At 44.3% G+C, this 24759-nt stretch overlaps 1 protein-coding gene and 1 pseudogene across 1 annotated transcript; both read right to left on the bottom strand.

The window, feature by feature from the left end:
• Positions 1 to 11: 11 nt before the first annotated feature.
• On the bottom strand, positions 12 to 3947 carry LOC136459096 (BTB/POZ domain and ankyrin repeat-containing protein NPR2-like; annotated as a pseudogene).
• An 8815-nt stretch (positions 3948 to 12762) lies between these two features.
• LOC136456615 (DExH-box ATP-dependent RNA helicase DExH6-like) lies at positions 12763 to 24565 on the bottom strand. Its single transcript, XM_066456528.1, has 15 exons — positions 24151 to 24565; positions 23144 to 23234; positions 21688 to 21997; positions 21499 to 21573; positions 20865 to 20909; positions 20237 to 20327; positions 20092 to 20150; positions 19593 to 19754; positions 18710 to 18762; positions 18584 to 18617; positions 17584 to 17673; positions 16507 to 17505; positions 15814 to 16372; positions 14574 to 15073; positions 12763 to 13792 (listed from the first exon to the last, which is right to left on the bottom strand). Exons 1-15 carry the CDS (start codon positions 24512 to 24514, stop codon positions 13424 to 13426), a joined length of 3801 nt encoding a protein of 1266 aa, XP_066312625.1. The 5' UTR covers positions 24515 to 24565; the 3' UTR covers positions 12763 to 13423.
• Between the last annotated feature and the right edge of the window lie 194 nt (positions 24566 to 24759).

Raw genomic sequence — 24759 nt, 5'->3', positions numbered from 1 at the left:
AACAGCCTCAACAACCTCGGTAGCATGCTCACAGGGCAATGAGCCTGCTCGGCGTGCTCGCTACCGTCGAACAGGGCCATCGAATCAGGTGCATACTCGCATAGAGCACTACGGCCACCTTTTCATCTCTTTGCACGGTGTACCTGCCATGTTTCTTTCCATATATAGTTCTATCCTAATATATGTATATAAGCACTATACATACACAGGTGTAGAAGTCCCTATATGCTGTCCGGGACCAGGTCTCCAAGACCGTGATAACAAACTAGTATACGGCAAAAACTAGTCCCTTGATCACCTCTTGGCGGATTTTTGGGGTGGAGAGCACGACGACGACGAAGACAGGCCCGAGAACATGCTGCTGTCCGCCTTGTCCTTGCTAAAAGCCTTCAGCACGTCCTCCTTCAGCTCGCAGAAGCGCATCCTCTTCACCTTCTGCTCGTCGACGGTGCCCCTCTGGAGGTAGAACTGGTCCAGCCCGTCCGGCAGGTCGTCCTCCAGGAATTTGTCCAGCACCTGCGAGCAGTTCGGGAAGTACCGACGGCCCATTTCCACTGCAAGAAGCCACCACATAAAATGGGTGAACAACAGATGATGAGATATCATATCAATCACGTATTTTAAACACAAAGATAATACTTTGGTATATGTAGAATCCATGGTTACACTGGAACTAAATTTTCAGGCGATAGCTGCAGAGCATGTTCAGTAAAAAGAATCCGTGGTTGCCCTGGAACTAAATTTTCAGGTGATAGCTGCAGAGCATGTTCAGTAAAATGGGAAGGTTGATGATTGAAACTTCACCTGTTTTCATCAGTGCATCTACCCTTGAACGTAGTCTTTTGTTTTGTGTGACTGGCGTCTCATTAAGGTCGACCTCCCTCAGTTTACCACAAGTACTTGATGAAACTATACTGCCGAATTCTTCTGTGGTGTCTGCTTGTGCAATTTGCATGGCGACCTTGGCTTCAGCAGGAAAGAACAATCTAGCAAATGCAACTGCAGGGACAATACTTAAATGTTATGATGCAGGGAAATAATGTAGCCAATAACATAAAGCACAATCTTCTTCTAAACTTGAATATAAGACAAAGCTAACGACAATGACATATCACCCCCCCAAGTTCTAAGGTGCTATCTGATCATCATCCAATGGTGTGAAATCATTCTCATTATATTATCTAGAACTAGACCACTATTAGGTTGTGTACAAAGCTGACAGTCAAGTAGCAATAAATATTGCAGGCTTTGTGACTACAATTGTTTATTTCCTATAACATGCGCAACTTTCTTCAATTTGAAGAAAGGAGAAATCGATGTGGTATGTGGTGGGTGCTTTCCTTTTTCTCTTTATGAGAACAAAAGGTCAGGGCACATGTCATTAGACCACAAGGAAGCCTGAATCAATCCACCTGACCTCCCAGCTTTTAAATTTTGAAAATTTGAAGGGGGCAACTGGCAACCAATCAGAGCCACTCTATCAAGCATAGTGTGGACTTCACCTCTGTTTTCCAGGTAGAGAAGCTTCATGTGAAGATCATCTGCCAATAAAGGCGAGGTGACAGCATCTTCCACCGCCATAGGATTTCGCATCATCTCCCTCTCTAGAATATATATACACAGCCTATCTTTATTTGATTCTTGACCCCTTTAGTTTTTTCCATTCTTACACCCCTTCACTTTTTCTCCTTCTGCCAGCCATCTTGGTCATTGTAGCTTTTAATCTTGTTAACCTCCGACAGATACCAATTGCGCTCCTGCCATCAGCTGTCAGTTGTGATACATTTGCCCCTTTGTTAAGGAGACACATAATGATAGCTGGTTCTCTCCTCATAGCAGCCAAGTGGAGTGTGTGTATCCACGGCTATTCTTCAAATTTAAGTTCGCCAGCGCCAAATCTAATAGCTCTGAGACAACTTTAGAATCACAGTAAGAAGCAGCATAGTGTAATGCATTGGCATCATCTAATGTGATATCAGACTCATTCAGAAGCAACTTCACAAGCTCAACATCATCAGAGTCGAGTGCCCTGTGGATTCTTCTTACTCTTTTCTCATGCACAGGGTCTGAAATGAATGCATCGCCATCGCCATCAGCAGTTGGTGACTTCTTGCGCAAATTTTTTATCTCCTCAACAGCTTCTGGAGGGAGCTCCTTATCCAAAGATATATCGTCAAGATCTGATCTAGCAATCCTTTGAATACATTTGTCGATCACTTGAGTCAGCCCTGAGTGGGAAGCAACTTTCAAAATAGGAATGACATCCTCCACTAGAGTCTTGTCTACAAAGTTAAGAAGCCGCCGCTGTAGAAGAAGACCATGTTAACCATTTGCATTCCTTAAGTCGTCACAGCAAAGCTGAATTGATGTTAAAACTTTGACAAACTACACAGCCACAAATGTAATGTATACATGTTGTGCAGCCTAATGGTTCCATTTCAATTATAGACTTCAAGACGACAGGTTCAGTTGTGTCAGCTAAAACAAGAAATACCCAATTTTAGCAGTTTAGTTAGCGATGTAGTCAACACACGGATTTGAGAAAACAAAATCACGAACCCATTTCTAGTCTAGCAAAGCCATGTACAATACTGGGATACAACAAAACATTTCCTAAACAAATTGGAGTCTAATCCTATTGGCAAGAGAAGCAAGAACCAAATTGCGTCTCACCTGGAAAAGCGAGGTGAGCTCGGGGATCTTGAAGGTACACGCCGCGTACATGAGCTCGACCGCGGACCTGATGGCCGGCGGGCACGAATCGTGAGGGAGGCACACTGGGTCAGCACAAGAGACCACGTCGACCGGTGACGGCCGGAGCTTGCCGGTGTACATGTACCCCAGAAACACCTGGAAGGCCTCGCGCCCCACGCGTCCCCCGGGCACGAGCTCCTCCATCTTGTACCGCGGCCTTCCACTGGCAGCCCCCTCCGCTGCTCCTCCGTCGCCGGAGGTCGCATCACCGCGCGCTGCCCCACCGCGGCCGCGCGCGGCGAAGAGGTCGTAGAAGAAGTCGCTGCGCGCGGCAAGTATGCAGCGGTGGATGGGTACGGGCGGCCCGCCGTCGGGCACCCCGACGTCGGCGTCGCTGCAGGCTAGGTCCGGGTCGAGGAGCAGCCGCTCGAGGTTCTTGCTGAGGCGGTTCAGGCTCACCGCCTCCACGCTGCTTCCGCTCCCTGCGGCAGCGACTCCACCACCCCATCCCTCGCCGGCAGCCAAGGGGGGAGCCTGGGGCGGCCCCGGCGGCAGCAGCGCGGCGGAACAGGGGCTGGAGCCGTTGGACAGGTACGACGACGAGGACGCAAACGTGATGGACGACGACGGCTCCATGGCTTCCCACGAGTCCCACAACTAGCAAGCACAAGACGCGAGCCCCCTACTTGTGCCGGACCCGGACCACTACCACCATGTGATTGTGGTCGCGTCAAGCGGTTTCGGCAGCCAAACCGAGAGCTTTTTGGCCTCGCACGGCCAAACACCCCAATTCGGCGCTCCGCTTGGCTGGCTCCAGGCAGATCAGCGTCGGCAAAAGCCTCCTCGACGTGACCCTTCCTAGAGCGGCACAGAACTCGCCGTAAATCTCACCCGACTCCTCCCAGCGTTGCCGATTCCGGACGTGATCTCACCGGCGCTGCGTCAGGCCAGGAACAACAAATCTGGGGTTTTCTTCTTCCTACCGGGCGGCGGCTAAATCTCAGACAAGTAGAGAACGGATCCAAGTGGGCAGCATAGTAACGGCGGGGAGTAAGGACGTGAGGGATTGTTTGGTGCGTCGACGGACGACCTGGGAGGGGCGAGGACCGGCTGAGGAGCGGTAGGGGTGGGTCAAATGGAATCGTGGAAGAAGAGCCCGGGGCGCACGCAGCTGCGTGGAAAATAGGGAGGTGAGGAGGGGAAAAGGAGTGGATCGAAGAATACGACGGGGAGGAAGGAGAAGAGAGGGACTGCTGGATTTGCTGCGTCCCCATTCACAGGTCACCCGCTTGGATTATTAGAATAGATGGGTCTCAGCTTTTCGAGTAAATAATAAATTACGAGAAATCTGAAGTGTTTCGGTGCAAGTTGAGGACGGAACGTATCAGGAATCGGACAGAAATTTTACATAAATTAATTTAATTTTACATAAAAAACACAAAAACAGATAAAAAATCTTGCATTCCAACAGGCCCTCAAGGAAAACCTGAGCCCTCTGTATACGTCGTCGAGTGACGCCTGACCATGGTGACGTCGACGGCGAGGCGTGTTTGAGCTTTGGCCTTTGGCGTCGTCCTCTCTACGGTCCCCATCACCTTATCTGTCAATATACTTTTTTTAAAACAAATCTGTCCATGTTTTTCTATTAGGTGTATGGAAGTTTCTTGAAACTGTATTAAAAAGAAAAACTTAAGTTATAGAAGTATGCCAATATATCCCTCCTAAATACCATAATAATAACATTTTTTTTTGAGAATTACGCAGTACAATCCATAAAAATCATAACAAAACTCTAGTGCCATAAATCATGAGAGGAGAAAATCCCAACAGGCCAACACTTTCCACAATGTTCAAGGCAGGTGTAAGCTAGGAATTTAATCAACAAAGATAACAACAAAACAACGAAATATATCTTAAGATTCTTATGATATAATTAAGTATATCTATTATAAGGAATATTGACTATTGTATTTTTTTAGTTTACAAAATAAGATTTTTATAGAATATTATTTTTTATAGAATACTATTTCTTTATAAATATAGAATAAAAAAGTATTCACCTATATGGTTCCATTTTAGAAAAAAAAAATGACAACAGGTATAATATTCCATTACACGAACATGCTAAATAGGAAGGGGGGGGGGGCCTGCCTTAAGTTTTGTATACTTAGAAAAAAAAACTGCTAACAATCAACCTCCAACAACAGTGCAACAAAAAGGATTAGTGTAACAACGAGAGATTGTCCTATGTGAATACATGGTTGATGTGTGCCTAGCCTAAGTCCATATTGAGAGAGATCCCTCAGATGAGTGATTGAAACCACTGTCTGGGTGTAAGACTAGACCTTGTTGGTCTTGGCAATAAAGAAATCCTTTCCTCTGAATTCGTGTGTCAAGATCTTGTGTTTGAATCGTTTGCATTTTCCTCTTCCCTTCCCCTTCTCTTGTGAGTTTTGATGGATTTGGTGTTCCAGTGAGTTTAGGGTTGATTGGGGAGTTTGGGATACGTGCTAGCACCTCTGATGAACTTATCTACCAAGTAATTTGGGCATATTCATCACGAGCACAAAAATCCATCCTTGGGAAGGTTTTTGAGAAAACCTCGATCTCTTTGATTGATTTTTTAGAGCGTGAGTGATTTGGTGAGTTCTGTGTGTTAATGTTTTATGGATATACCCTCTCAACACTCTCAAGAACATCCCTGCAAAGTTTCGGATCGATCCAAGTTGTTTTAGTCGAGTTTCGGCTTTAATAGGTTCACTTGTTTTTCTATAGATAATGAAAAGTAACACCCGACTTTACCCCTACTAGAGAAATCATTTCATGGGTGATTTTTTTTGGACAGGTCTACGAGGGGGGAGAGAATCCCCCACCTCATTGATTTCATCGGTGATAAGATTAGATAAGGTTTCTAAAAAGTAAAAAACGTAGACCACTTCATGCACAATATGCCAGTAATGTTCATGTTCATCGGCCCTGTTCGGCTGGAACGTTACGATCGTAAATTTCTAACTAAAACAAGTATTTTTCTTTTACAACAAACCAGCCAGCAATACTCCTCCAACGAACCAAGCAACGAACCAGGCCCAGCCTGCCGAACCGGCTGCATGACTACTCCATCGGTCCGTCCAAACTACTCCGTGTGATCCAGCAAACACCATTAAAACAGAGGCCGTACCCAATGAGAAGTACTATACAGGTACTATGCCGCTAAATCATGTCACGTCGTTTGGGATGATATAAAAAAGTCACAGAGACAGAGCCATTCCTAATGCAACTCCATCCCAAACTGTGGTTGCCGTGCCTGGCTCTGGCATATAGTCGCATCGCATGCATCTCTCGTTGTACTGGGAGCTGAAACGGAACGGCGTGTCCCAACTCCGAAAGCGATAAGTAGCAGCACAGCACTACGTACTGTAGTCTGAAGGAGTGTTAACAATAATTTAGCACACGTACTGTAATTATTCAGGCGTCGGTTAGTTCCAGTTCCAGTTCCAGTCAATCAAGTATAAACACGCGTTGCCTTTGCCTAGCGCCGCAACAAGTGGGTGACGTCACCACCGTGCGAGAGGCGCCAGCGGTGGGAGGCGTGAAGTCGCGCGCCTGACGGGAGCCGCTGCGTCACGGCACGGGCCCGGCCCCGGTGGGGGTGGGGCTGAGGCTGAGGCGGTGGTACGCGCTGACGCGGTCCTACCCCGTCACCGTACCCATCCGGCCCGGCACCACATCAAATCATGATGGCGTTGTCACCCAGCGATCCTCTGCGCCTCCGAGGAACCGTGCCGCCGGTGTGCCCATCGATATATACAGGCAGTGCACCAGCAACGATAGCCAATCGCATGGGCCTCTCCCTATTTTTTTTTTCTTTTTGGAAACTAGATAAACGTGAAACTAGGATCCAAGGAGAAGGAGGTGTCACGGTCATACCTGGTGGCGGTAGTATTGGAAGTTGCAGTCCCTATCCCGGATCCATAGTTCAATCGTGCACTAGTATATACTTCCTCAGAATAGATGACGTTATAGAATACGTGTAGGTCATTTTTTTTTTACTTAAACTAGATTTATAAAAAATATGTATAAACATTTATGTCTCTAAATAAATTTATTATGTTAGTTTATTCAACAACCTACTCTAATAATACTAATTATATATTATAAATATATATATAATATATATATATTATATATATTATATAATATATATATATATATATATATATATATATATATATATATATATATATGATTGGTCAAAGTTAGAAAAAGCTTGACTTTTCGGGAAGCGAGAATGACTTTCATTGACAGAGGGGAGTATCTATATTTCGGCACTATTGAGGTCACTTAGAGTTTGACCGGTATTTTTAGACCCTACTAGTGGAGTCGTTAGGACTAATGGTGGTGACTGACAGCAAAAGGCTTCACTTAGTGTAAGCTCCTCGAGCAATTAACTAATATATTGTTTCTATTACTACAAGTCTCTAAGGGGGCTGATTGGTTGCCCTGCTCACGTCGTCCGGAGCCTCATCTAGGTACCAAGTGGTGTACTATGGTCATGTTTGGTTCCCCTCTTCGCACGTTTTGTCTGATTTCGTTTCATTCATCTGCCCCCTCCATCCCGCACGCCTCTATTCTCAATTTCACCTTCCTTCGCGAGCCGGGATGGCTTCATACACGTATGGTGCAGGGGGCCATGTGTCAGACACTCAAAACTTTGATGCATGCGTGCAACCAAATACGATCTTGTTTCGTACTGGACCAACAACAAAGACAACCAAACACAGCAAAGTGCATAGTCTTATCATGGCTGGAAAGAGCCTGGACAGCCACTCCATCCCGGCTCGCTGACCTTTGAGCAACCAATCGCCCCCTAAAAGCTTCAAATGCCAGCATTGAACTCTACTTAGGGCATGTTTGGTTCGTGTTGCAGTTTGCCACTAAAAACCTTCGGTAAAAAAAATTTGACAAGCAAAATCGAAGTCGCACTTGTGACAAAGCTTAGCAAAAAAATAAGTCTATGACGTGTGGATAGGATGCTAAGAAAGTACGGTATAGTATAGTTGTGGCAGCAAACCAAACAAATACAACAAAACTGTAGCATAACTAACCTGTGGCATGGCAGGACGTTGTGGTCATGAACCAAACATGACCTTATTCTCAAATTGGATCAAATATATAAGAACCAATATTTATAATATTTAATTAATAAAATTGGATTAGTCATGCATATGTTCTTATAAATTTATTTAAAATATAAATATTGGTATTGTTTTTAATTTAAAATTGATTAACTAATAACACAATTATATTTTTTTAGGACGGAGGGATTATCATTCTCCTGCTATTTTCTTGAGGCAGTGTACATGCCCCCAACAAGGCTCCAACGAAGGAATCAGAAATGGACGGTGATCTGAACCGGGTAGTCCGGGACCCGACTGCGCAAAAACACCTAGTATTGTATCACGTGTGTCGTACGCAGAAGGCCCCGGTCAGAAATCGACAGAATTTATTGCAACAACGACAAGCATGAAAGCCGGTCGTCGTCCGCCAGACGTGCAACACGATAACCGTGCCAGATCACGCCGGGGCGGACCGGACGTGTGGCGCACCACACTGGCCAATGACGAAACCGTTCTCGGTTCCGACACGTGCATCACGAACACCTTTTGAAAGATTATCACGAACAATTTAGGCAGGAGTAGTATAGTACCTTTCATTAACCGGTCCCGGTACCTGTTAATTGCCTGATGTTTGATTTAACCTAGCTCCTCGGTCTTTTAAAAGAAAGTCATTTTCATCGTGAATATTGATTGATATTTTTCTCTCTAAAAATTTAGCAGAGGGACTGTAGGGTCGTGCTTGGTTTCTCCAACAGCATCGTCTCGCCTCACTGGACCTCGTTGGCATAGGACACGATGAAGCTTGCCCAGTCGTGTGAGCCAATTTGACTCTATACGTGGGCAAGGCATAACTCGCTCGCACGGGCTTCGAGGTCTTCAGGCAGGACCATGCAAACAAGCTAGCCAGCTTTCTATCCTCGTCTGGTACAGGTCTGTTTGGTTTCCGGTCATTCTTCTAGCTGGCTAACAAATAAGTCAGGCTAACCTAAGTGGGCTCCTAGCAAGCTAATGGTCTTGTTTGGTTGCAAACACTATTAAGGGCCTCTTTGGTACGGCTTATGCCGGCTTCGGCTTCATCTATTTTACGCAAATCGAGGCACCGTAGCGTGAAGCCGTTTTGTAAGCCGAGGTTAAAATGAACTAGAAGCCGGAAAAAGTCTGTTTTTCTGGTTTCACCGGCTTTGGCTTCACTGGTGAAGCCGTTTTGGATGAGCCGTGCCAAAGGGAGCTTAAGTCTGACTAGCGACCTGAGTGTTTAGATAGCTGATTTGGCTAGGATATCACCTCTTCTTTGTGCATGTAAGTTTATTGTTTTTAGGCAATTTATGGAACACCTGGTGAACGACGACACTCGCAACGCGCATCCAGCCGCCTGAGCGCGCCACCGCCGCCGACACCCATGCGCGAGACACCGCTGACGAACGCGGCCGCCTGGAGACCGCAGATGGACCGCCATGGACCCGCCGGCGATGCCTGACATGCCGGGCGCCATGGCGCCGCGTGCGCCGGCCCCACCACAAGCAGTACAAACAAGTATTTTTTGTTCTTTATTGCTAACATAGTACTTACAATCGAGCGTCGTCGAATCGATGCGTACGCACGAAATAGTGGCGCACCATCAGCACTGTATCTGGCTCGACACTCAAAATCAGCACTCGGGAGGAGCAGAGACGATCCAAGCAGGCCGGCCGGCAGCGTCACAGGTTCATGAGGAGCAGCCTGGAGGGGCGCGCGGCTGGAAGTCCTCGACCCCGCGGCGGCGGCCGAGCTCGTCCGGGCCGCTGCCGATCGTCTGGAGCAGCAGCGCGCGCACGGACCGCCCTGCCAGTGCCGCCCCTGCTGGCGCCGTGCACCGCCTCGCCACCGCCGCCCCGCGCGGCCGCCCGTTCCGGTGCCGGCTGCAGCGGAACGACCCCGGGTGGCTCGTCGGCGAGCAGAGGCACGTCAGCTTCTTGTTGCCGGTGGCGGTGGCGGCGGCGGCGGATCTCGGAACTCTGGTGGCTCCGTGCGTACGCCTGACACGCGAGGACGGACGCGGATGGCTGGGGAAGCACCGGCGAGGACGGACGCACCAGGAGCTCGTCGGGGAAGCTGATGGCCGGCGCACGAACGCGAGATGCCGATGCGGAGGACGACCAGACTCGCGGAGGGGGCGGAGGTGAGGCGTCGTACCATGGTCAGACGGGGTGAAGGAAGGAGCGACGGGACCGCGGGAGGTGAAGCGAACCGTGGCTCTGGCCTGGCCCAGAAGAACGATCTCCAGCCGCGTTCCCAGAGGGACCTGGCTAGGAGCGTACGGTGGCCTCCCCAAGCCTGGCTAAAGACCAGTTACAAGCAACTAGCTTCGTGCAGCCAGGCCGAGGGATGGCCACCGAACCACCCAACCAGATAATCACAGGGGCTCTCAAATCTAAAATAGTTAGCAAAAGTTCTAAAATTAATCTTCAATGGAGTATTTATACAGAAGATCTATTTTGGGTTGTCTGATATGTACAACCTAAATATAAGCATCCTCTCTCTTGAAAACCTATTTGCAGAAAGAATTCTCTTTTGGATCTTGTGGTTGAAGAAGGTGCCAAATAGGTATTAAACTTTTTGCCTGTAGCGCTACCTAAGGAACGAATAAGTCTTGTATTTTGGATATTGTTGTTGAAGACTTTGCTTGCACAGACTAAGTGAGGCGATGCTAGCGCACTCCCTTATTAGGTCCCCCGCGCCTCTTCTTGCACAGTTGCACTCGCACGCAGCGGGTCACGAGTCACGACACAAACCTGCCTGGCGTCATGGGAAGGAGAGAAACTGAGCGCCAGGAGGAAAGGAAGCTGGGCGGCGCGTGAGATGCGACCAAGTGACCACGCCGGCGGTGACCAGGACCGGTGCGGGCGCGCGGGCCCGCTGGCGAGGCGTAGCCTCAAGTGGAAGTAGAGCTAGGAAAAATATCAGGTCCTATAACTGTATGAGCGATGTGCAGGAGTAGCAGGCATCACTGTATGAGCGATGTGTAGGAGTAGCAGGCATCACTGTATGAGCGATCACACACAACTTTTTCTCAGCTTTTCCTAAAAAACAAACCAACACAGACTGGGAGTACTAAGACCACACATTGAAGAAGGCCTCAGCGCGGCCATGAGGAGCCGCGGTGCTGGAAGAAGTGCATGGGCCTCTGATATGATTTGATGCATCTGCAGAATCCAGAAATATTCGGCCCAACCGAAAAAGATGAACGCAATTAGCAATTGATTAGGATAAGGAAAATATAAAACTTAGTACTCTTTCCAGACGTTTTGATTTTTCTACGTACATCAAATTTTTATAATTTGAAAGAGAGAGAGCAAGTCCTAGCCAACACAGCTGACCATGGCCGCTGAATCCAGGACAACTGTTCAGAGCCCTTGAATGAAGCTCTCAACGTACTGTGTCAAAATTCTTTAAGATATACTCCCTCCATCCCTAAATAACTATCGCTTTTGGTTTCCGTGTAGTAAGTTTGACTGGATTTATAGAAAATATATACACCATTTGTATCTCTAAATAAATTTATTATAAAAATAGATTCAACAATCTATCTAATGATATTAATTTTATGCCTACGGTTGCTAGACCAGTTGGTCAAGCCTCTGGGTGGCGTCCCCCATGACCAGAGTTCGAATCCTTGGTTAGGCGAATTTTTAGTCGGTGGAAAGAAAAAACCTCGGTTCTCCCACATTTCCAAAGCACAGGTAAAATGGACCGGCCCTCTCACCGGGTAACAGGGCCCTGTGTGCTGGTGGGGCATGGGGTTCGAGGGGTTTCTTGGGCTATGTGAGAAATCCTCTACCTTAAGTAAAATAGCTTAGGGGTGTCTACCCTCGCAGCCCGAGTTTTTTTATATTAATTTTATACCATAAATATTAATATTATTATATATATTTAGTCAAAGTTAGCGAAAACAACGTTCAGGGATAGAGGGAGTATCACACATTGCCCAAATAAAAAGTCAAAACAGGGGTAAAATACATAGATCTTTAATTGTGTATTTGGTTCTAGGGACAATAAGGGATGGGAAGGTATTGACCCTGTTTTGCAGCGCTAGTTCAACAGTACTTTTCAGCGAATGAACAATATTTTTCTATAATAACAAATCAGCATAAGTTAAATTTCAGCGAAACGAACATGAGTTGTTTCGATCGGAGTTTAGTGGGGATATGATCCATCCCCTTTGGGAATATCTCATGAATATTTTCCGAAATCGAGAATGTCCCTGTATCCCTCGAAAAAGAGGGGACATGGCTCGTCCCTCTTCTTCGCGTAACTTTCAGCCGACTAGAACTAAACAAGAAACGGCGACGGTTCTATTTCTTTCAACCGAACAAAAAAAAGAGAACAATCCCATTCTAAAAAATAAATATGGATGGGGCCATTCCATTACTACTTATCTCCAAACCGAACACACGCACTAAAATGCAGGGACAAATCCGTATGTGAAATGTCATCTTTTTACTATTGCATTCACACCGTCAGATCTTTTTAAGGGACTAGGGGCGAACTCAAACTTCAATTAAAAAAAACGGGCGCAACCACTAATAAATTAAAAAAATTAGAGCAAAATCACCGTTGCCCTTAAGGTAAGCATTTCTTCAGAAAGAAAATTACAACCCAGAGCTTAAAAAGGACACTTATGACCTTAGATTCAACTACAGCCTAAGAAGTAGGTTTTCCATAGCACCACACGCTGCGACTTTAAGGCCCCGTTTGGCCAGGCTCCTGCGTGCTCCGGCTCCTACACTGTAGCGACACTTTAGCCGGAGTTGGAGAAGCAAAAAAAAAAAAAACCTTCTCCCCCCAAAACGGCTCTGTGAGAGAGAAAACAAAGAGAGAGAAAGCCAACTCTGACAAACAGTGTCCGCACATGATGTAAACAGTGTCGCAGCAAATGGAGCCGGAGCCGCCCGGAGCTGCACCAAAGAGGGCCTAAATTACCCTTATTGCCACTTTACCCGAGGGATGGTACACTCTTGGCCTAAACAATTCAACTTTCCAACTCGCCTGGATTCCAAGTTGTCAAACTTTAAACCTTCAGGCTTTTACGACCTACAGTACCTTCTGACCCGAAAAGGCATCGTATTTCGCTCGTTTTTTTTCTTCAAACAAGAATAAAATGCGTCACATCATGTTGGTGTCACTATAACCGAATTCTGAGGAAATGTTGGTGTGAACCGAATTCTGAGGAAAGGGCAAGTATGCTAATAAGTACATACAAGCACAGAATTAGACACCTCGCACCATACTTCCCCACTGTCTATGGCACTACAGCGCAAAGCTCATCTACTATCTAGCAATGCCGTCAATTATGGGGGCTCATTATTTGAGCAAGTAACAGGTCTTCGCTTTTCTTTTCCATTTTTCTTTTGACATCTGTGCCTTAGCTGAGTAAACTGAACACTGGAGCCCATACCTACAAAAACGGTGATCTCTGAGCTCTTCGACAGAGGAATCCATTGATGTGCCATAATTCTTAACTTTCATTTCTACAACGGAATACAGAAAAGTTGTGATACGTCCTTTTCGTCGATCAGGCACTGTTGATAAAGCACATCCAAAAAGGCATGCAAAAGGCTGCCTTTAAGCCCAGCTCACCGTGCAGCGTCGCGCTGCCTTTTGAAAGAACGTGGTGCTGAACTCCCAGGTCCAGAATTGCGGAAAGGACGCTGAGATCGATCAAACCTACCAACAGGAGCCCTGGATGGCCGAGTATGCGCTGAAGAACCTCCTGGATGGGTCTTATCAGCTAATAAGGACATCAGAAAACCACTAGGTGGAATATAACCCGCTCTTCCCTGAGAGAATCTGCTAGCTTCTGCTAAATTCTGGCCTGAACCTCCGTTTGCTGAAAGATCATTCGGTGGAACCATAGCAGGCAAGCCATCATATGAAAGGATGCATGCGATGGCATACATTGACGCTCCAAGCGCAGGCGGTAGAACATCTTGCGGATGTTTCACCTGTAGAAGACACATTTTATCAGAAAAGAAACAATCACAAAAGTAAGAGAAGTCATAGCTCAAGAGTTTGAAGGGATCTAGAATAGTGTGTAATAGAGAGGATCGTCCAGGTGCATTATCCCAAACAAAACCAGCTAGGAGTAACTGTGTAAAAAAAATACTCCCTCTAGTCACAAATAAGTTATGTTCAAGGTTGTACGAAATCAATATTCCACACTCTGACCATAAATTACCTTTTACCCATTCAGTTTGAAAGTTTGGGAAGTGATAGGTTTGTCTTGAAAATTAGTACTCCTCGAGTCCAAAACTATAGGTCATTTTGGCTTTTTCTACATACATAGCAAAAAGCTATGTACCTAGACATACGCATACATCGTAAAAACTATGTATCCAGAAAAGACGAAAAGACAAAAAGACCTATAATTTTGAACAGAGGAAATATCACAGAAGTATAACATTTCTCATGTTTTATAAACATATTGTAAAAAAAAAGTAGTCTAAGTTCGAAGTGGTTGACTTTAGACAGCTCCAAAACATCACTCATCTGAGATTGGAGGGAGTAGCATATTGAAGATTCATCATTACTATTTTTCTCGTGCATATATCAATTATAAGAAATTACTTATGCAGAATAAATTGCATGGCAATTTGCTGGTGTGCCTGACAGGTCATAGTGGCATCTTTCAGAAACATAGGAGAAAAGATAGGGCGCACAACAGAGAAAAAACTACATGCACAATTAAATTAAAAGAATGCAGCAGCCAAGGTAATATCATCTTACTTTGAAAAGAATAGCAGATGCTAGATGTTCTCTTAAGCAGTATATTTGAGCAACATCCAGAGCCGTAGCGTCAAACCGGAGCCACCGATCAACAACAACTGAAACAGTGCTATCAGGTGAAGACATGATCTCTTCTTTGTGCTGTACCAAAGTGTTTTCCTCAGCTTCATCCTCACTGGAATCTTCCTCCTCATCATCACTACCATCATCAGGTGGAGCAACAACCATTTCTGTAGCTATTAGAAGCAAAGGATATGACCCAACAACTGAAGAATTTTTTATATACATTCCACCATCACCTCGAGTGATCTCATCGTATATCAGCAGCGGCTTCCCAGAAGATTTATTGAAAGATAGGTTAAAGTTGCAGGAGTGTGGGTGCAGACGAACTTTGGCACCACTTGCTGTTTCCACAACTGTTTTTCTAGCATTTTTGCGAGGAGGGAGCAATTTCCCTACCATTGGGTACGCACCAGCCATAAGAACAGCACGCATGATACCTAATAGAGTTGCAGGTAAGTACACTTAAACAAATCAAATTATAAGACACAAAGTAAAATTTGTGAAATAAGTTCAACAATGCTTTGGTTACAAGATGGTCTAGCACCCTTCAAAGGCGTAAAACATTTTTTTATTACCAAATAAAGTTACAGGATGTTTAAATTAAAGAAATAACAGAAATAGAGAAAATAAAAGCAGCTGGAAAATCTGATCGGCATATGCAATAACTTTTAGCTAGTTAACTAAAATACCCATCTTTAGATGGCTGAAGAGAACTTGCCATATCTAATAATCTGAATATACTAATTTCGTATACCCACACACACACACACGCACACACACACACGCTCCTCTACAGACTGGGAGTGGTAGATGACTGTCTGTGAGGCGTAGGTCTATGGAAGTGGCACACCCGTGGACATGTATCAACTTTAAGTGTATCATGGTGTTAAGACTAAGTGTTGAACAATGTGTTGTAAACTTAAGTACTCCTTTAAATGTGACGTGAACCATCACACACGCACACTCATACTTTAGGCACTGTGAGCATGTAAAGTATAACTCCCACATATAGGCACCAGAAAGAATTACCTAGAGATCTAGCAAAATGAGCCACTAAATACTTAGTGTTTCACAAAACTAACACGTACATAGTTCACATACAAAAACAGGAACATATTAAAGGAATCCAAGAGCATACAACTTTTCCAGACTTGCATTTTCATAGAGACCTGAGTACCTGGATCTTTAGAATTTAAGCTGCAGGCAGATGCATCTGCAGGGACAAACCCTCTTTGAGACAGTTCATTCTGAAGTTGTTTCCTCATGTTTGATAGCATATACATGATGTTTGAAGAGACAAAGTACTTTGCACAAAATTGAGATTCTTGGCCTCTATCTTTGGCACGCCTCCAGCAGTCAAATGCCGCCACAACAGCAAGTTGGTCGCTGAACCCACCATACAATGAAGCAAGCTCAACTCTCGCTGCAGCTGCCCTTTTCCTCTCATCTGGCGCTATTGGAAGGACAAATGGATCTCTATAATCAGCTGCACATGCCAATGTCAATGCTGGATCCAGGCAGTTCATTAATATAGCAAACAGGAGCATCTTGGTGGTGGATGGATGGACTGGCAGGGAACCCAGCTTTTCTCCTAATTCTGTTAGTTGTTCGTCTTGTGTTAAAGCACCAAGATCCTGAAGCACAGCAATAGCATTTCTTACAGTTTCTGGAATTGGAGGGTCCAAGGTTTTCTTCAGAAAGTCTGCTATTCTGCAGTTTGAATCAAGCAGTTTGACCTGCAGCATGGCAATTGGATTAACAAACAGCACCGAGTAACTAACAAGTACTTTAATCGCAGTTCCATGAAATGTTTCATGGCATTTTTTCCATTGAATATTAGGGACAAAATAAATATAAACAAGTAGCGTACCTGCAAACAAAGTTCCTCAATGGGCATTCTTTTTATTTCAGGAATTTGGTAGTCTGGCAAGGATGATGCTCTAAACCTTGAGTAAAGATGATAGCAAGTTCCTGGCTGACATCGGCCAGCACGCCCTTCGCGTTGTCTTGCACTGGCTTTTGAAACCCAAGAAGCATGAAGTGTGGACACATTATTGTATGGATCGTAACTTTTCTCTTTCATTCTCCCACTATCTATGACAAACACAACATCATCAATTGTCACAGCAGTCTCTGCAATATTGGTTGAGAGAATAATTTTACGAACCCCTGCTGGTGGATGTTTGAAAACTTTTTTCTGCTCCGAAGACGGGATCATAGAATGAAGAGACAACACAAGAAATCTTGATGAATCCCGAAAGAATGGAGAAGCAAATAACCTTTCACGTGTTTGATTGATATCTTCCCAGCCAGGAAGAAATACCAAGATGGCTCCTTCATTGGAATCCACGCAAATTTTTCCAAGCAACCGTTCAATTAGCAGAGTATCAATGTGCTCTGGATTAATAGTTGCCAAGTACTTATTAAGCAGCTCGTTATCTTCAGTTGATTTTTCTGAACTACACTCCGTATGTTTCTTGATTACTTCACAGACCTCTTGTTGATTCTCTTGTTGTGCCCAATCTAATGCGGATTTTCCATCATGATCCTGTGATGAACAATCCACACCAAAAGATAAAAGCATACAGACATCCCCAAGCTGACCCTTTGCAGCAAAAACAATTAAAGGTGTTACACCAGTCTCTGAATGCTGGTAATTATAGACTTCTGTGTTCTGCTCTGCAGAAATAAGCTCAAGGAGAGGATCAAATTCATCATTGACCAAAGCCAGGTTAATTGAATCATCCATTGAGCTTTTGAAATCATCACTTAAAACATTGCTCTCTTTTTTATCACTGGTAGTATTAAGATGATTACCACCCGCAGACTGTAGAATAGAAAGCACATCCTCCAAATAGAAAGTTTTGACCTGAGTAAAAAGAAGTCATAACTTCCAACAATGATTTCAGATCGTTTAATGTATTCAAATCTGAGAGGGTTTACTAACAGGATAGGTAAAACCAGGGACTTGAATGACTGAACATCCATTGAAATATTGCGAAAAACGCTCAGCATCAATTGTTGCACTCATGAGTACCTGTTAAATACACTAGTCAATGCTTTTGTGTTGGAAATATACTCGGATTTAAACATGGTAAGTCATGAGTGCAATAACCTAGTGCGTGCATCTGTATATGTTTATATGTGTGTGTGTGTGTGTGTGTGTTCAGGTTCAGCTAAGGACTAGGTTCATTTCTATTAGTGATAACTAGATTTCAGCTTGTCAACGAAAATAACGGGAAGATCATAGAAGGCATTGACTGCATCAATTAGGAGATTATCCAAGCCTCAAATGTATTCCCTCCCCTAAAAGGAACTCATTATATTTTGTCCTAACTCCTAAGTCAAATGATCTTAAGTTTGATCAAGTTTATATAAAAAAAGATAAATATTATGGTAGCAACTAAGTATCATTAGATTCATCATCATTAAGTATATTTTTTGTAGTATGCCTATTTGGTGTAATAAATGTTGATACTCTTCTCTATAAACTTCATCAAACTTAGGAAAATTTGACTTATAACAAACTAGAATGACTTTGTTTTAGGGGCGGAGGGTACATTAGGCTGTTTATGACAGCTGTGTATAAATAGAGGAAAAAACCAGAAAAGCTGCATAGCACTCCAGCAGCACCATACTACAAGAGTAAAAAAACAGAAAAGCCATAAATGTAGTGTTTGTGTGTTCTTGGAGAGTGTGTCCAGGGCTTACCTCTTTGAGGGCTCTGGCTTTCGAGTTGAACTCTTAACAAACCATGTTTTAAGACTACAACTAGTGTAACAAAGTTTTAATGTGATGAATTAGCGATGCTGTAACATCAATCTACCAAACCAGGAACCCCCGGTCTACAAAACCTTAAGCAGCCTGATGATTGCATTTACAACATGTTTGAAACATCTTTTATGTTCTGTTAAAATGGCTGAACTACAAAGGAAGATTCTACTCACCAAACGAAGATGAGGATACACTGGCAACAAGTCTCTGCATAAAATTGTTTCGTGAAAAGTATTATTATGTTCCTATGTGCACTTTTAGTAATTAGCTAGTGTACAAAAACAGTTTTATTGTGATACCTTAGAATAGTCAGCATGAAATCAGAAAACCTATCCCTTTCATGGATTTCATCCTGGAGACAGTAAAAAATTATAATTAGCTCATACCATTTATATTATAGAATAATACACGACCCAACATTACAACAATGGTGTTTATAACAGGCTCTATTGTATTTTTGCCCCTGCATTGTGCGCAAAACATCAGGTTCTAAATCCAATGATCAACAAGATTCACAAGGATGAGATTTGAAATGGTGTGAAATAAGTAATATTTCAGAAAAGGCTATCATGGCCAAATTCATCACATCGTAAGCTCGATTGAGAAGCATAAACTTTTATTCCCATCATAAAATGATTTGAGGTTAACTTAAGAAGAAATTGCCCCAAATTTAACAAAGTGGCCAAACATTCATAATCATGTGTGTGGATGTTAAGAGTGCATCAAAATAAAACAGTAAATATGATCAAAACTCATAAAAGCGTTAATGTTAGAAGAAAATCTGATCAGAAGTCACAAAAGCATTGATGCTAAAAATATCACTTATGGGACCTATCAAACTACTCAGTACCACCGTCGGTAAATGTTACAAGGAATACATTTGATTCCAAAAACAACCACACCATCTCTACAAAACTTATTGTCCATACAGGACATTAACAGTCTTTGAATGCATAGCTCACCATTGCTTTTCCAATTATATACTCTTGAAAATATGTAATCAATAATCATACGAAAGTAATGTTATTATCATTTTGATGTGAAAATCAAAATACTTCTGTCTATATCAGTACAGCTTAGAAGATGATAGAATGCTTTGCAAAACGATATATAGTTAGAAGGGAGTACAAATTATACGTGATAACATGTACACAGAGTGAAAATTTAAATATAAAGCATTACCACAATGATGTGTGTTATTCCCAAAATTGCATCATCTAATGAGCGTTTCCAATTTCGTGCTTTTGAAGTGTTAGTTCCTCTTCCTATCAGTAATCTCAAAAGAACGCCATTTGTGCAGAACAAGACTGATGAATTCTTCCCTCCTTTTGACTCCAAACGTATCTACATTGAGAACAAAGAATAGCGTAAGACAAGAAAAAATGGCATATCAGACACAGTTATGAGCACAATAGATGCAGGAAACATACATTCAAGAAAGGTAAAGTATATGTAAAAAAGGGAAATCCCAAACAACATGACAAGCTGTCAAAAGAAGAAAAATGTCTACATACAAAAATATACTTCCTTTATTTAAAAACAGATGACCCTGGAAGGCTGGAAGCACTTCTATCTAGGAATGGTCATTCCTCTTTTGACATTTCACAGTAACCTTAACATTGCCCTAAAAAGAGACCTACCAAGAAATATATCATAGAAAGATATAACAATTTGTTAATACCTTATATCCAACGGTGTCACCAACAGCCTCTCCTCTTTCAGCAGAGATTCGCTCGGCAACTGGATAGCACATAGACCAAATCATAACTTACAAGCAACAAGAAGATGAAAACTGAAAAGCAATCTGCCACAATAGTCACACAAACCTGAAATAGCTGATATCCGACGTGGTTGAGTGCATATGATCTTACATGATTCACCCTTGCCCCACATATGATCCAAGATGTATTGAGGCACCTATATAAGAAAAACATGGTTAGTAAGCTAAATAAACAAAAATATCACTCCCACCCACACCCACACCAAATCATCACCAAAGCAATTCAGTTCACATATAAGTCTACAGACACCACGAGAAATTCATCAAACTTTTGTGGAATCAGTCTGATTGAATACTGATGATATTATTGATCGTTGTAAATAACAAAAACCAAGTGTAATAATATCAAGCACAGAAATCTAAGGAAATCAAGAAAACACAAAACTCCAGCCTCTGACAAGATACATGGACAGAAAGGACCTAGAGACTGTTTCTTGTATAACATCCCATGCACGCAGAGATAGCAAAAGGAACTTTCTAGTTTTTATACATAAGATACATCATCAACTGATATTGGCTCAAGCACACATAGCACATCTTATTGATATGAAAACAAGGATAGCAATAGCTCATATAGAAAAACAGAAGAAAAAATAAACAGAATAGATAGTAAACAATATAAAAAAAAACTGAATTTAATGCAGGAATATGAGATTAGCTGAAAGAATTGGCACCTGGGTGGTTTTACCGCAGCCTGTTTGTCCAGAAATAAGAACCACCTAGTAAGAAATACAGGAAATGTAAATAATGCATGAAGGAAGAAACAGCAAAGATAAGGAAAGTGACAAACGCTTTGCTGAATACAAGCCATGAGGGGAGAAGGGGAGGAAGTGAGGAGAGAAGGTGAAGAGAGAAGAGGTGAGGGAGGAGGAAGAAGAAGCAGCCATCATCCACCCTACAGCTTGAGGCTAGGTCCCCCTCTGAATGTAACAACTTTACTTTTAATGCGGAGAATCCGGATGCACATTTGGTGGTTCCAGCAGGTGGCTGATGAGGGGGGCCTATGGTGCCGGAGCATAGGACCACCGGAGCTTACAAGCTCAGTAGTTTTAAACCTCCAACCCTGGGCTCAGTTTGGTTATTTCTCTAGTTTATATGTGGTGTGCATGTTCTAAAACTCACAATGGAAACCAAGTTTTTCCCTTCTTTTTTTGGATGCGGGTTGGGAATTGTTGTATTATGCTATGCTTCTTTATTGAAAAAAAAACAGCTCTCCTGCACATTTGAGAAAAAACAGCGCCAGTGCACCACAAGAGTTGAAGATGTGGTCTAGCAAATGTGAGAAACCTTTGGAGCTAAAAACAATACCTGGTGATTTTCCAAAGTTGAAGTGATGACGTCCTTGAAGGATGAAATAGGAAGTTTTGTTCTGTCTTCCATGATCTGTTCACAAGTAAACCTTTAGCTATAAATAAGACTGTCTCATAAATAAAACTAATAAGAAGCAGCAACTAAGCAAAGAGAGGAAGATAATATTATCTAGCCAGAATGTAAGACCTTTCTCAACTGGTCGGATCCATTTACTTTAGAGGCAAGCATCTCGACTTTCTTCGTTATATCAAGTTTACTCATTGCTGGCCTGCAAAACGCACTATCTGTTTTCCATTTGATGTTTGCAGCCTTATCACTAGAATTCCGGTCAAAATCCCCATTTAAATCAGCATCACCAGGAGGGTAATGCATAAATAAATCCTGCAAAACATGCCTTGCCTCTTCAGAAAACCCAAGGTAGCTAGGGCCTTCTTCCATTTCAGGCCCCCGCTTCTGTTTTCTTTTATAAACAGAAAGGCGTCGCTTTGTCCCATTCCTGAAGTCAAATAGAACTCAGGATAGACATATACCAAGCAACTTTTGTAATGCAAAGATAACATTAGGATGGCGCCACCCAAAGATGCGAGAAAATGGCAATTTTGCCATCATCAGATTTGGGCTTCGCTTGTTTGCCATCATGCAAACGGGATTCGCTAGGATGCCATTATGAAACTGGATACACTAGCTGGAATGCCATTCTCTTTATTTCTCTCTAATTTAATCATTTTTTATTCCAACCAAACTTTTATTCCTGTTTTACCCCTGCCCCAAATACCTCATCCATCATTTCTTCTTCCTCACAATTCGCACGCACATCTCCCTCTGCTCCTCTCTCCTCACACACGCACGCAAGCCGGCCAGCAGCCGCACCAATCTCATTCTCACGGGGACAGCCACCGCACCACCCCAACGCGAGCCTACCGCAGCACCACCCGCACGCCAGCCCGCCACCGCTGCTCTTGCACGGGCGGCCACACGCCGACGCCACGAAGAGCATCGCCCCGATTGCGCTTGATGTGCTCAGGTGGAGGTCGGCGATGTCGTGCAGTGGAGGTCCGTGATGGGACGGCTCGAGCTGGGGGCGGACGTCTACTCAGTCATGGACGATGGCGCGTGCCTACTCGGAGGCGGCAAGCCGGCGTCAGCCGGCGGCGGCGCAGCGTTGGACGGCCGCGGCAGCGGGGTGGTGGCAGTGCGGCGGTGGGGCGGGCGGCGGCCTGGGGAAGGGCAGCGGCGGTGGGATGGCCAGGAGTAGCGCCGCACGTGCTGGTGTCGGGGCGGCACAGTGTGCATTGGGGCGACAACGGCCTGCTGGTGTGTGTGCGTGTGAGGAACATGAACAGGATGAAAGAGATAAGGTTTTGAGTTTAGGGGCAGGGGTAAAACGGGAATTAAAGTTTGGTTGGAATAAAAATAATGATAAAATTGGAGAGAAATCAGCAAAATGGCATTTCAGTGTGTGCACCCGGTTTGATAATGGCAATCCAGCGAATCCCTTTTGCATGATGGCAAACGAGCGAAGCCCAAGTTTGATGATGGCAAAATTCTCATTTTCTCCAAAGATGCACCAAGCATAACCATAGATTCCTTACAACTCTTCGCTGAAACAATTTTGCTTCATGAATCTAGTTATCTTACTCACCCAGAACTTTTGGATATCATGCCCGTTTTCCTACACATCTCATGGATTGCAGCTCGCTCTTGTTTGGATATATCAGGTTCAAATGTGTACACTGCAAGGTAAAATAGTCTAGGTGTCACTTTATTCAGCTCACAACATAACTCCAAAGAAAGAGAGCAATAGTCCCAATGCATTACATAATAGATGGAAAAGAGAGAGGGGGGGGGGGGGGGGGGGGGGGGGGGGGGGGCTGTGCTTAAACTTAAGTAGGGTCAACCAATATATGAGAAAAGAATGCCATCAAAATAAGAAGATATTATTACTACTATACCAACCTTTTTACACTTAACTATAATTCTATCATCATTAAATTATATTAAACAATTATTTGGGTCAGTGCTTGTGCTCAATGTGCTGGTGTTCCCACAAATACACAGCCATGAAAACACGCAAAGACTTTTGCATGGCAATTTTACTATGTTATCTACAAGGCGTACAGCTATATCACAACAATCTTGTCTAAAATTGCAAGATGCAACCCAATGGTAGATGATAACATTCTGTAACCTAAGATTGGCCAATTCCGAAAGGTATGACTGGAAAGCTACATTACAAATACTGAATGCACCACTTAGCACATGTCAAACCTAAGAAAACATTCAAACTTTGCCTGAACATGAATTTATATTAGCGTCAGAGAGCCAAGGTGCAAATTACATGTAACTGCAAATGTGAACGACATGTTGATAAAAGCACAATGTGAATGAGAAACAGCAGCAAACCACAAAGCAGGTTGTAATACAAATGCACTAATGACTAAGGACGACAGGATCACAGGACGAAAATTGCCCTATTCTAACGGAGTTGGAAAAAGAACAGCAAGGGATAAGCTCCAACTCTAGCCCCCAGGCGCGAAGTCCACTGGGCAGCGCATCCACACTACTGCTACACTCGCTCGAACGCTCCCAATCAGCCGCTCCAAAGTTCTAAAACAGGAGCCAAAGTAAAGGGGAGCGAATGGTGCGAACCCTCGGCGTTGGAGGCGCGGAAGTCCTCGAGCACCTTTGAGACGCGCACCAGCGTCGCCTCCCTCATGCCGCCGCTACCCCCGGCGGCTGCCCCGGCCGCCGCGCCCTTCCCCTTCCGCCCCTTCCTCCCCATCCGGTCGTCCTCGTGCCCGTTGTCGTCGTCTAGAGGCGAGCTCGGCGGTTGGGAGGGCCCCTTCGATGCGGCGAGCGCGGTTTGGATGGACCGGCGGTGTCGCGCCTCGGCGGCGGTCGCTCTGTTGACGCTGCGCTGTTGCGGTGCGCCGAAGGAAAACCTAGAGCGAGGCGACACGGCGGGGTAGCGCAGCGAGCTCGGACGAACGGGCACGCCAGACGGGTGGACCATTATGGTGGTCGGTGAGGGCTGACTTAGGCCTGAGGGCGTGGAACTGGAACCGTGCGGAAGCGGCCCACGCCCAACAAGCTCGCGACTCGCGAGTTCCAGCCTTCCAGGCTTAACGATTGCGCGGCCCAAGCTGCAGCAGCATGGATTAGAAAGGGGATCTTTGTTGAGGAGGGAGTATCATCTTTGGGGAGGAGAATATTCGTGTCGCCCTTGTGCAGTTCTGCAAGCGAGGCGACAATTTTCAG

This window comes from Miscanthus floridulus, chromosome 6 (genome assembly GCF_019320115.1).
Source record: "Miscanthus floridulus cultivar M001 chromosome 6, ASM1932011v1, whole genome shotgun sequence".
Lineage (NCBI taxonomy): Eukaryota > Viridiplantae > Streptophyta > Magnoliopsida > Poales > Poaceae > Miscanthus > Miscanthus floridulus.
The sequence above is the reverse complement of the archived record's forward strand: the minus strand, read 5'-3'. Positions and strand labels throughout refer to the sequence as shown.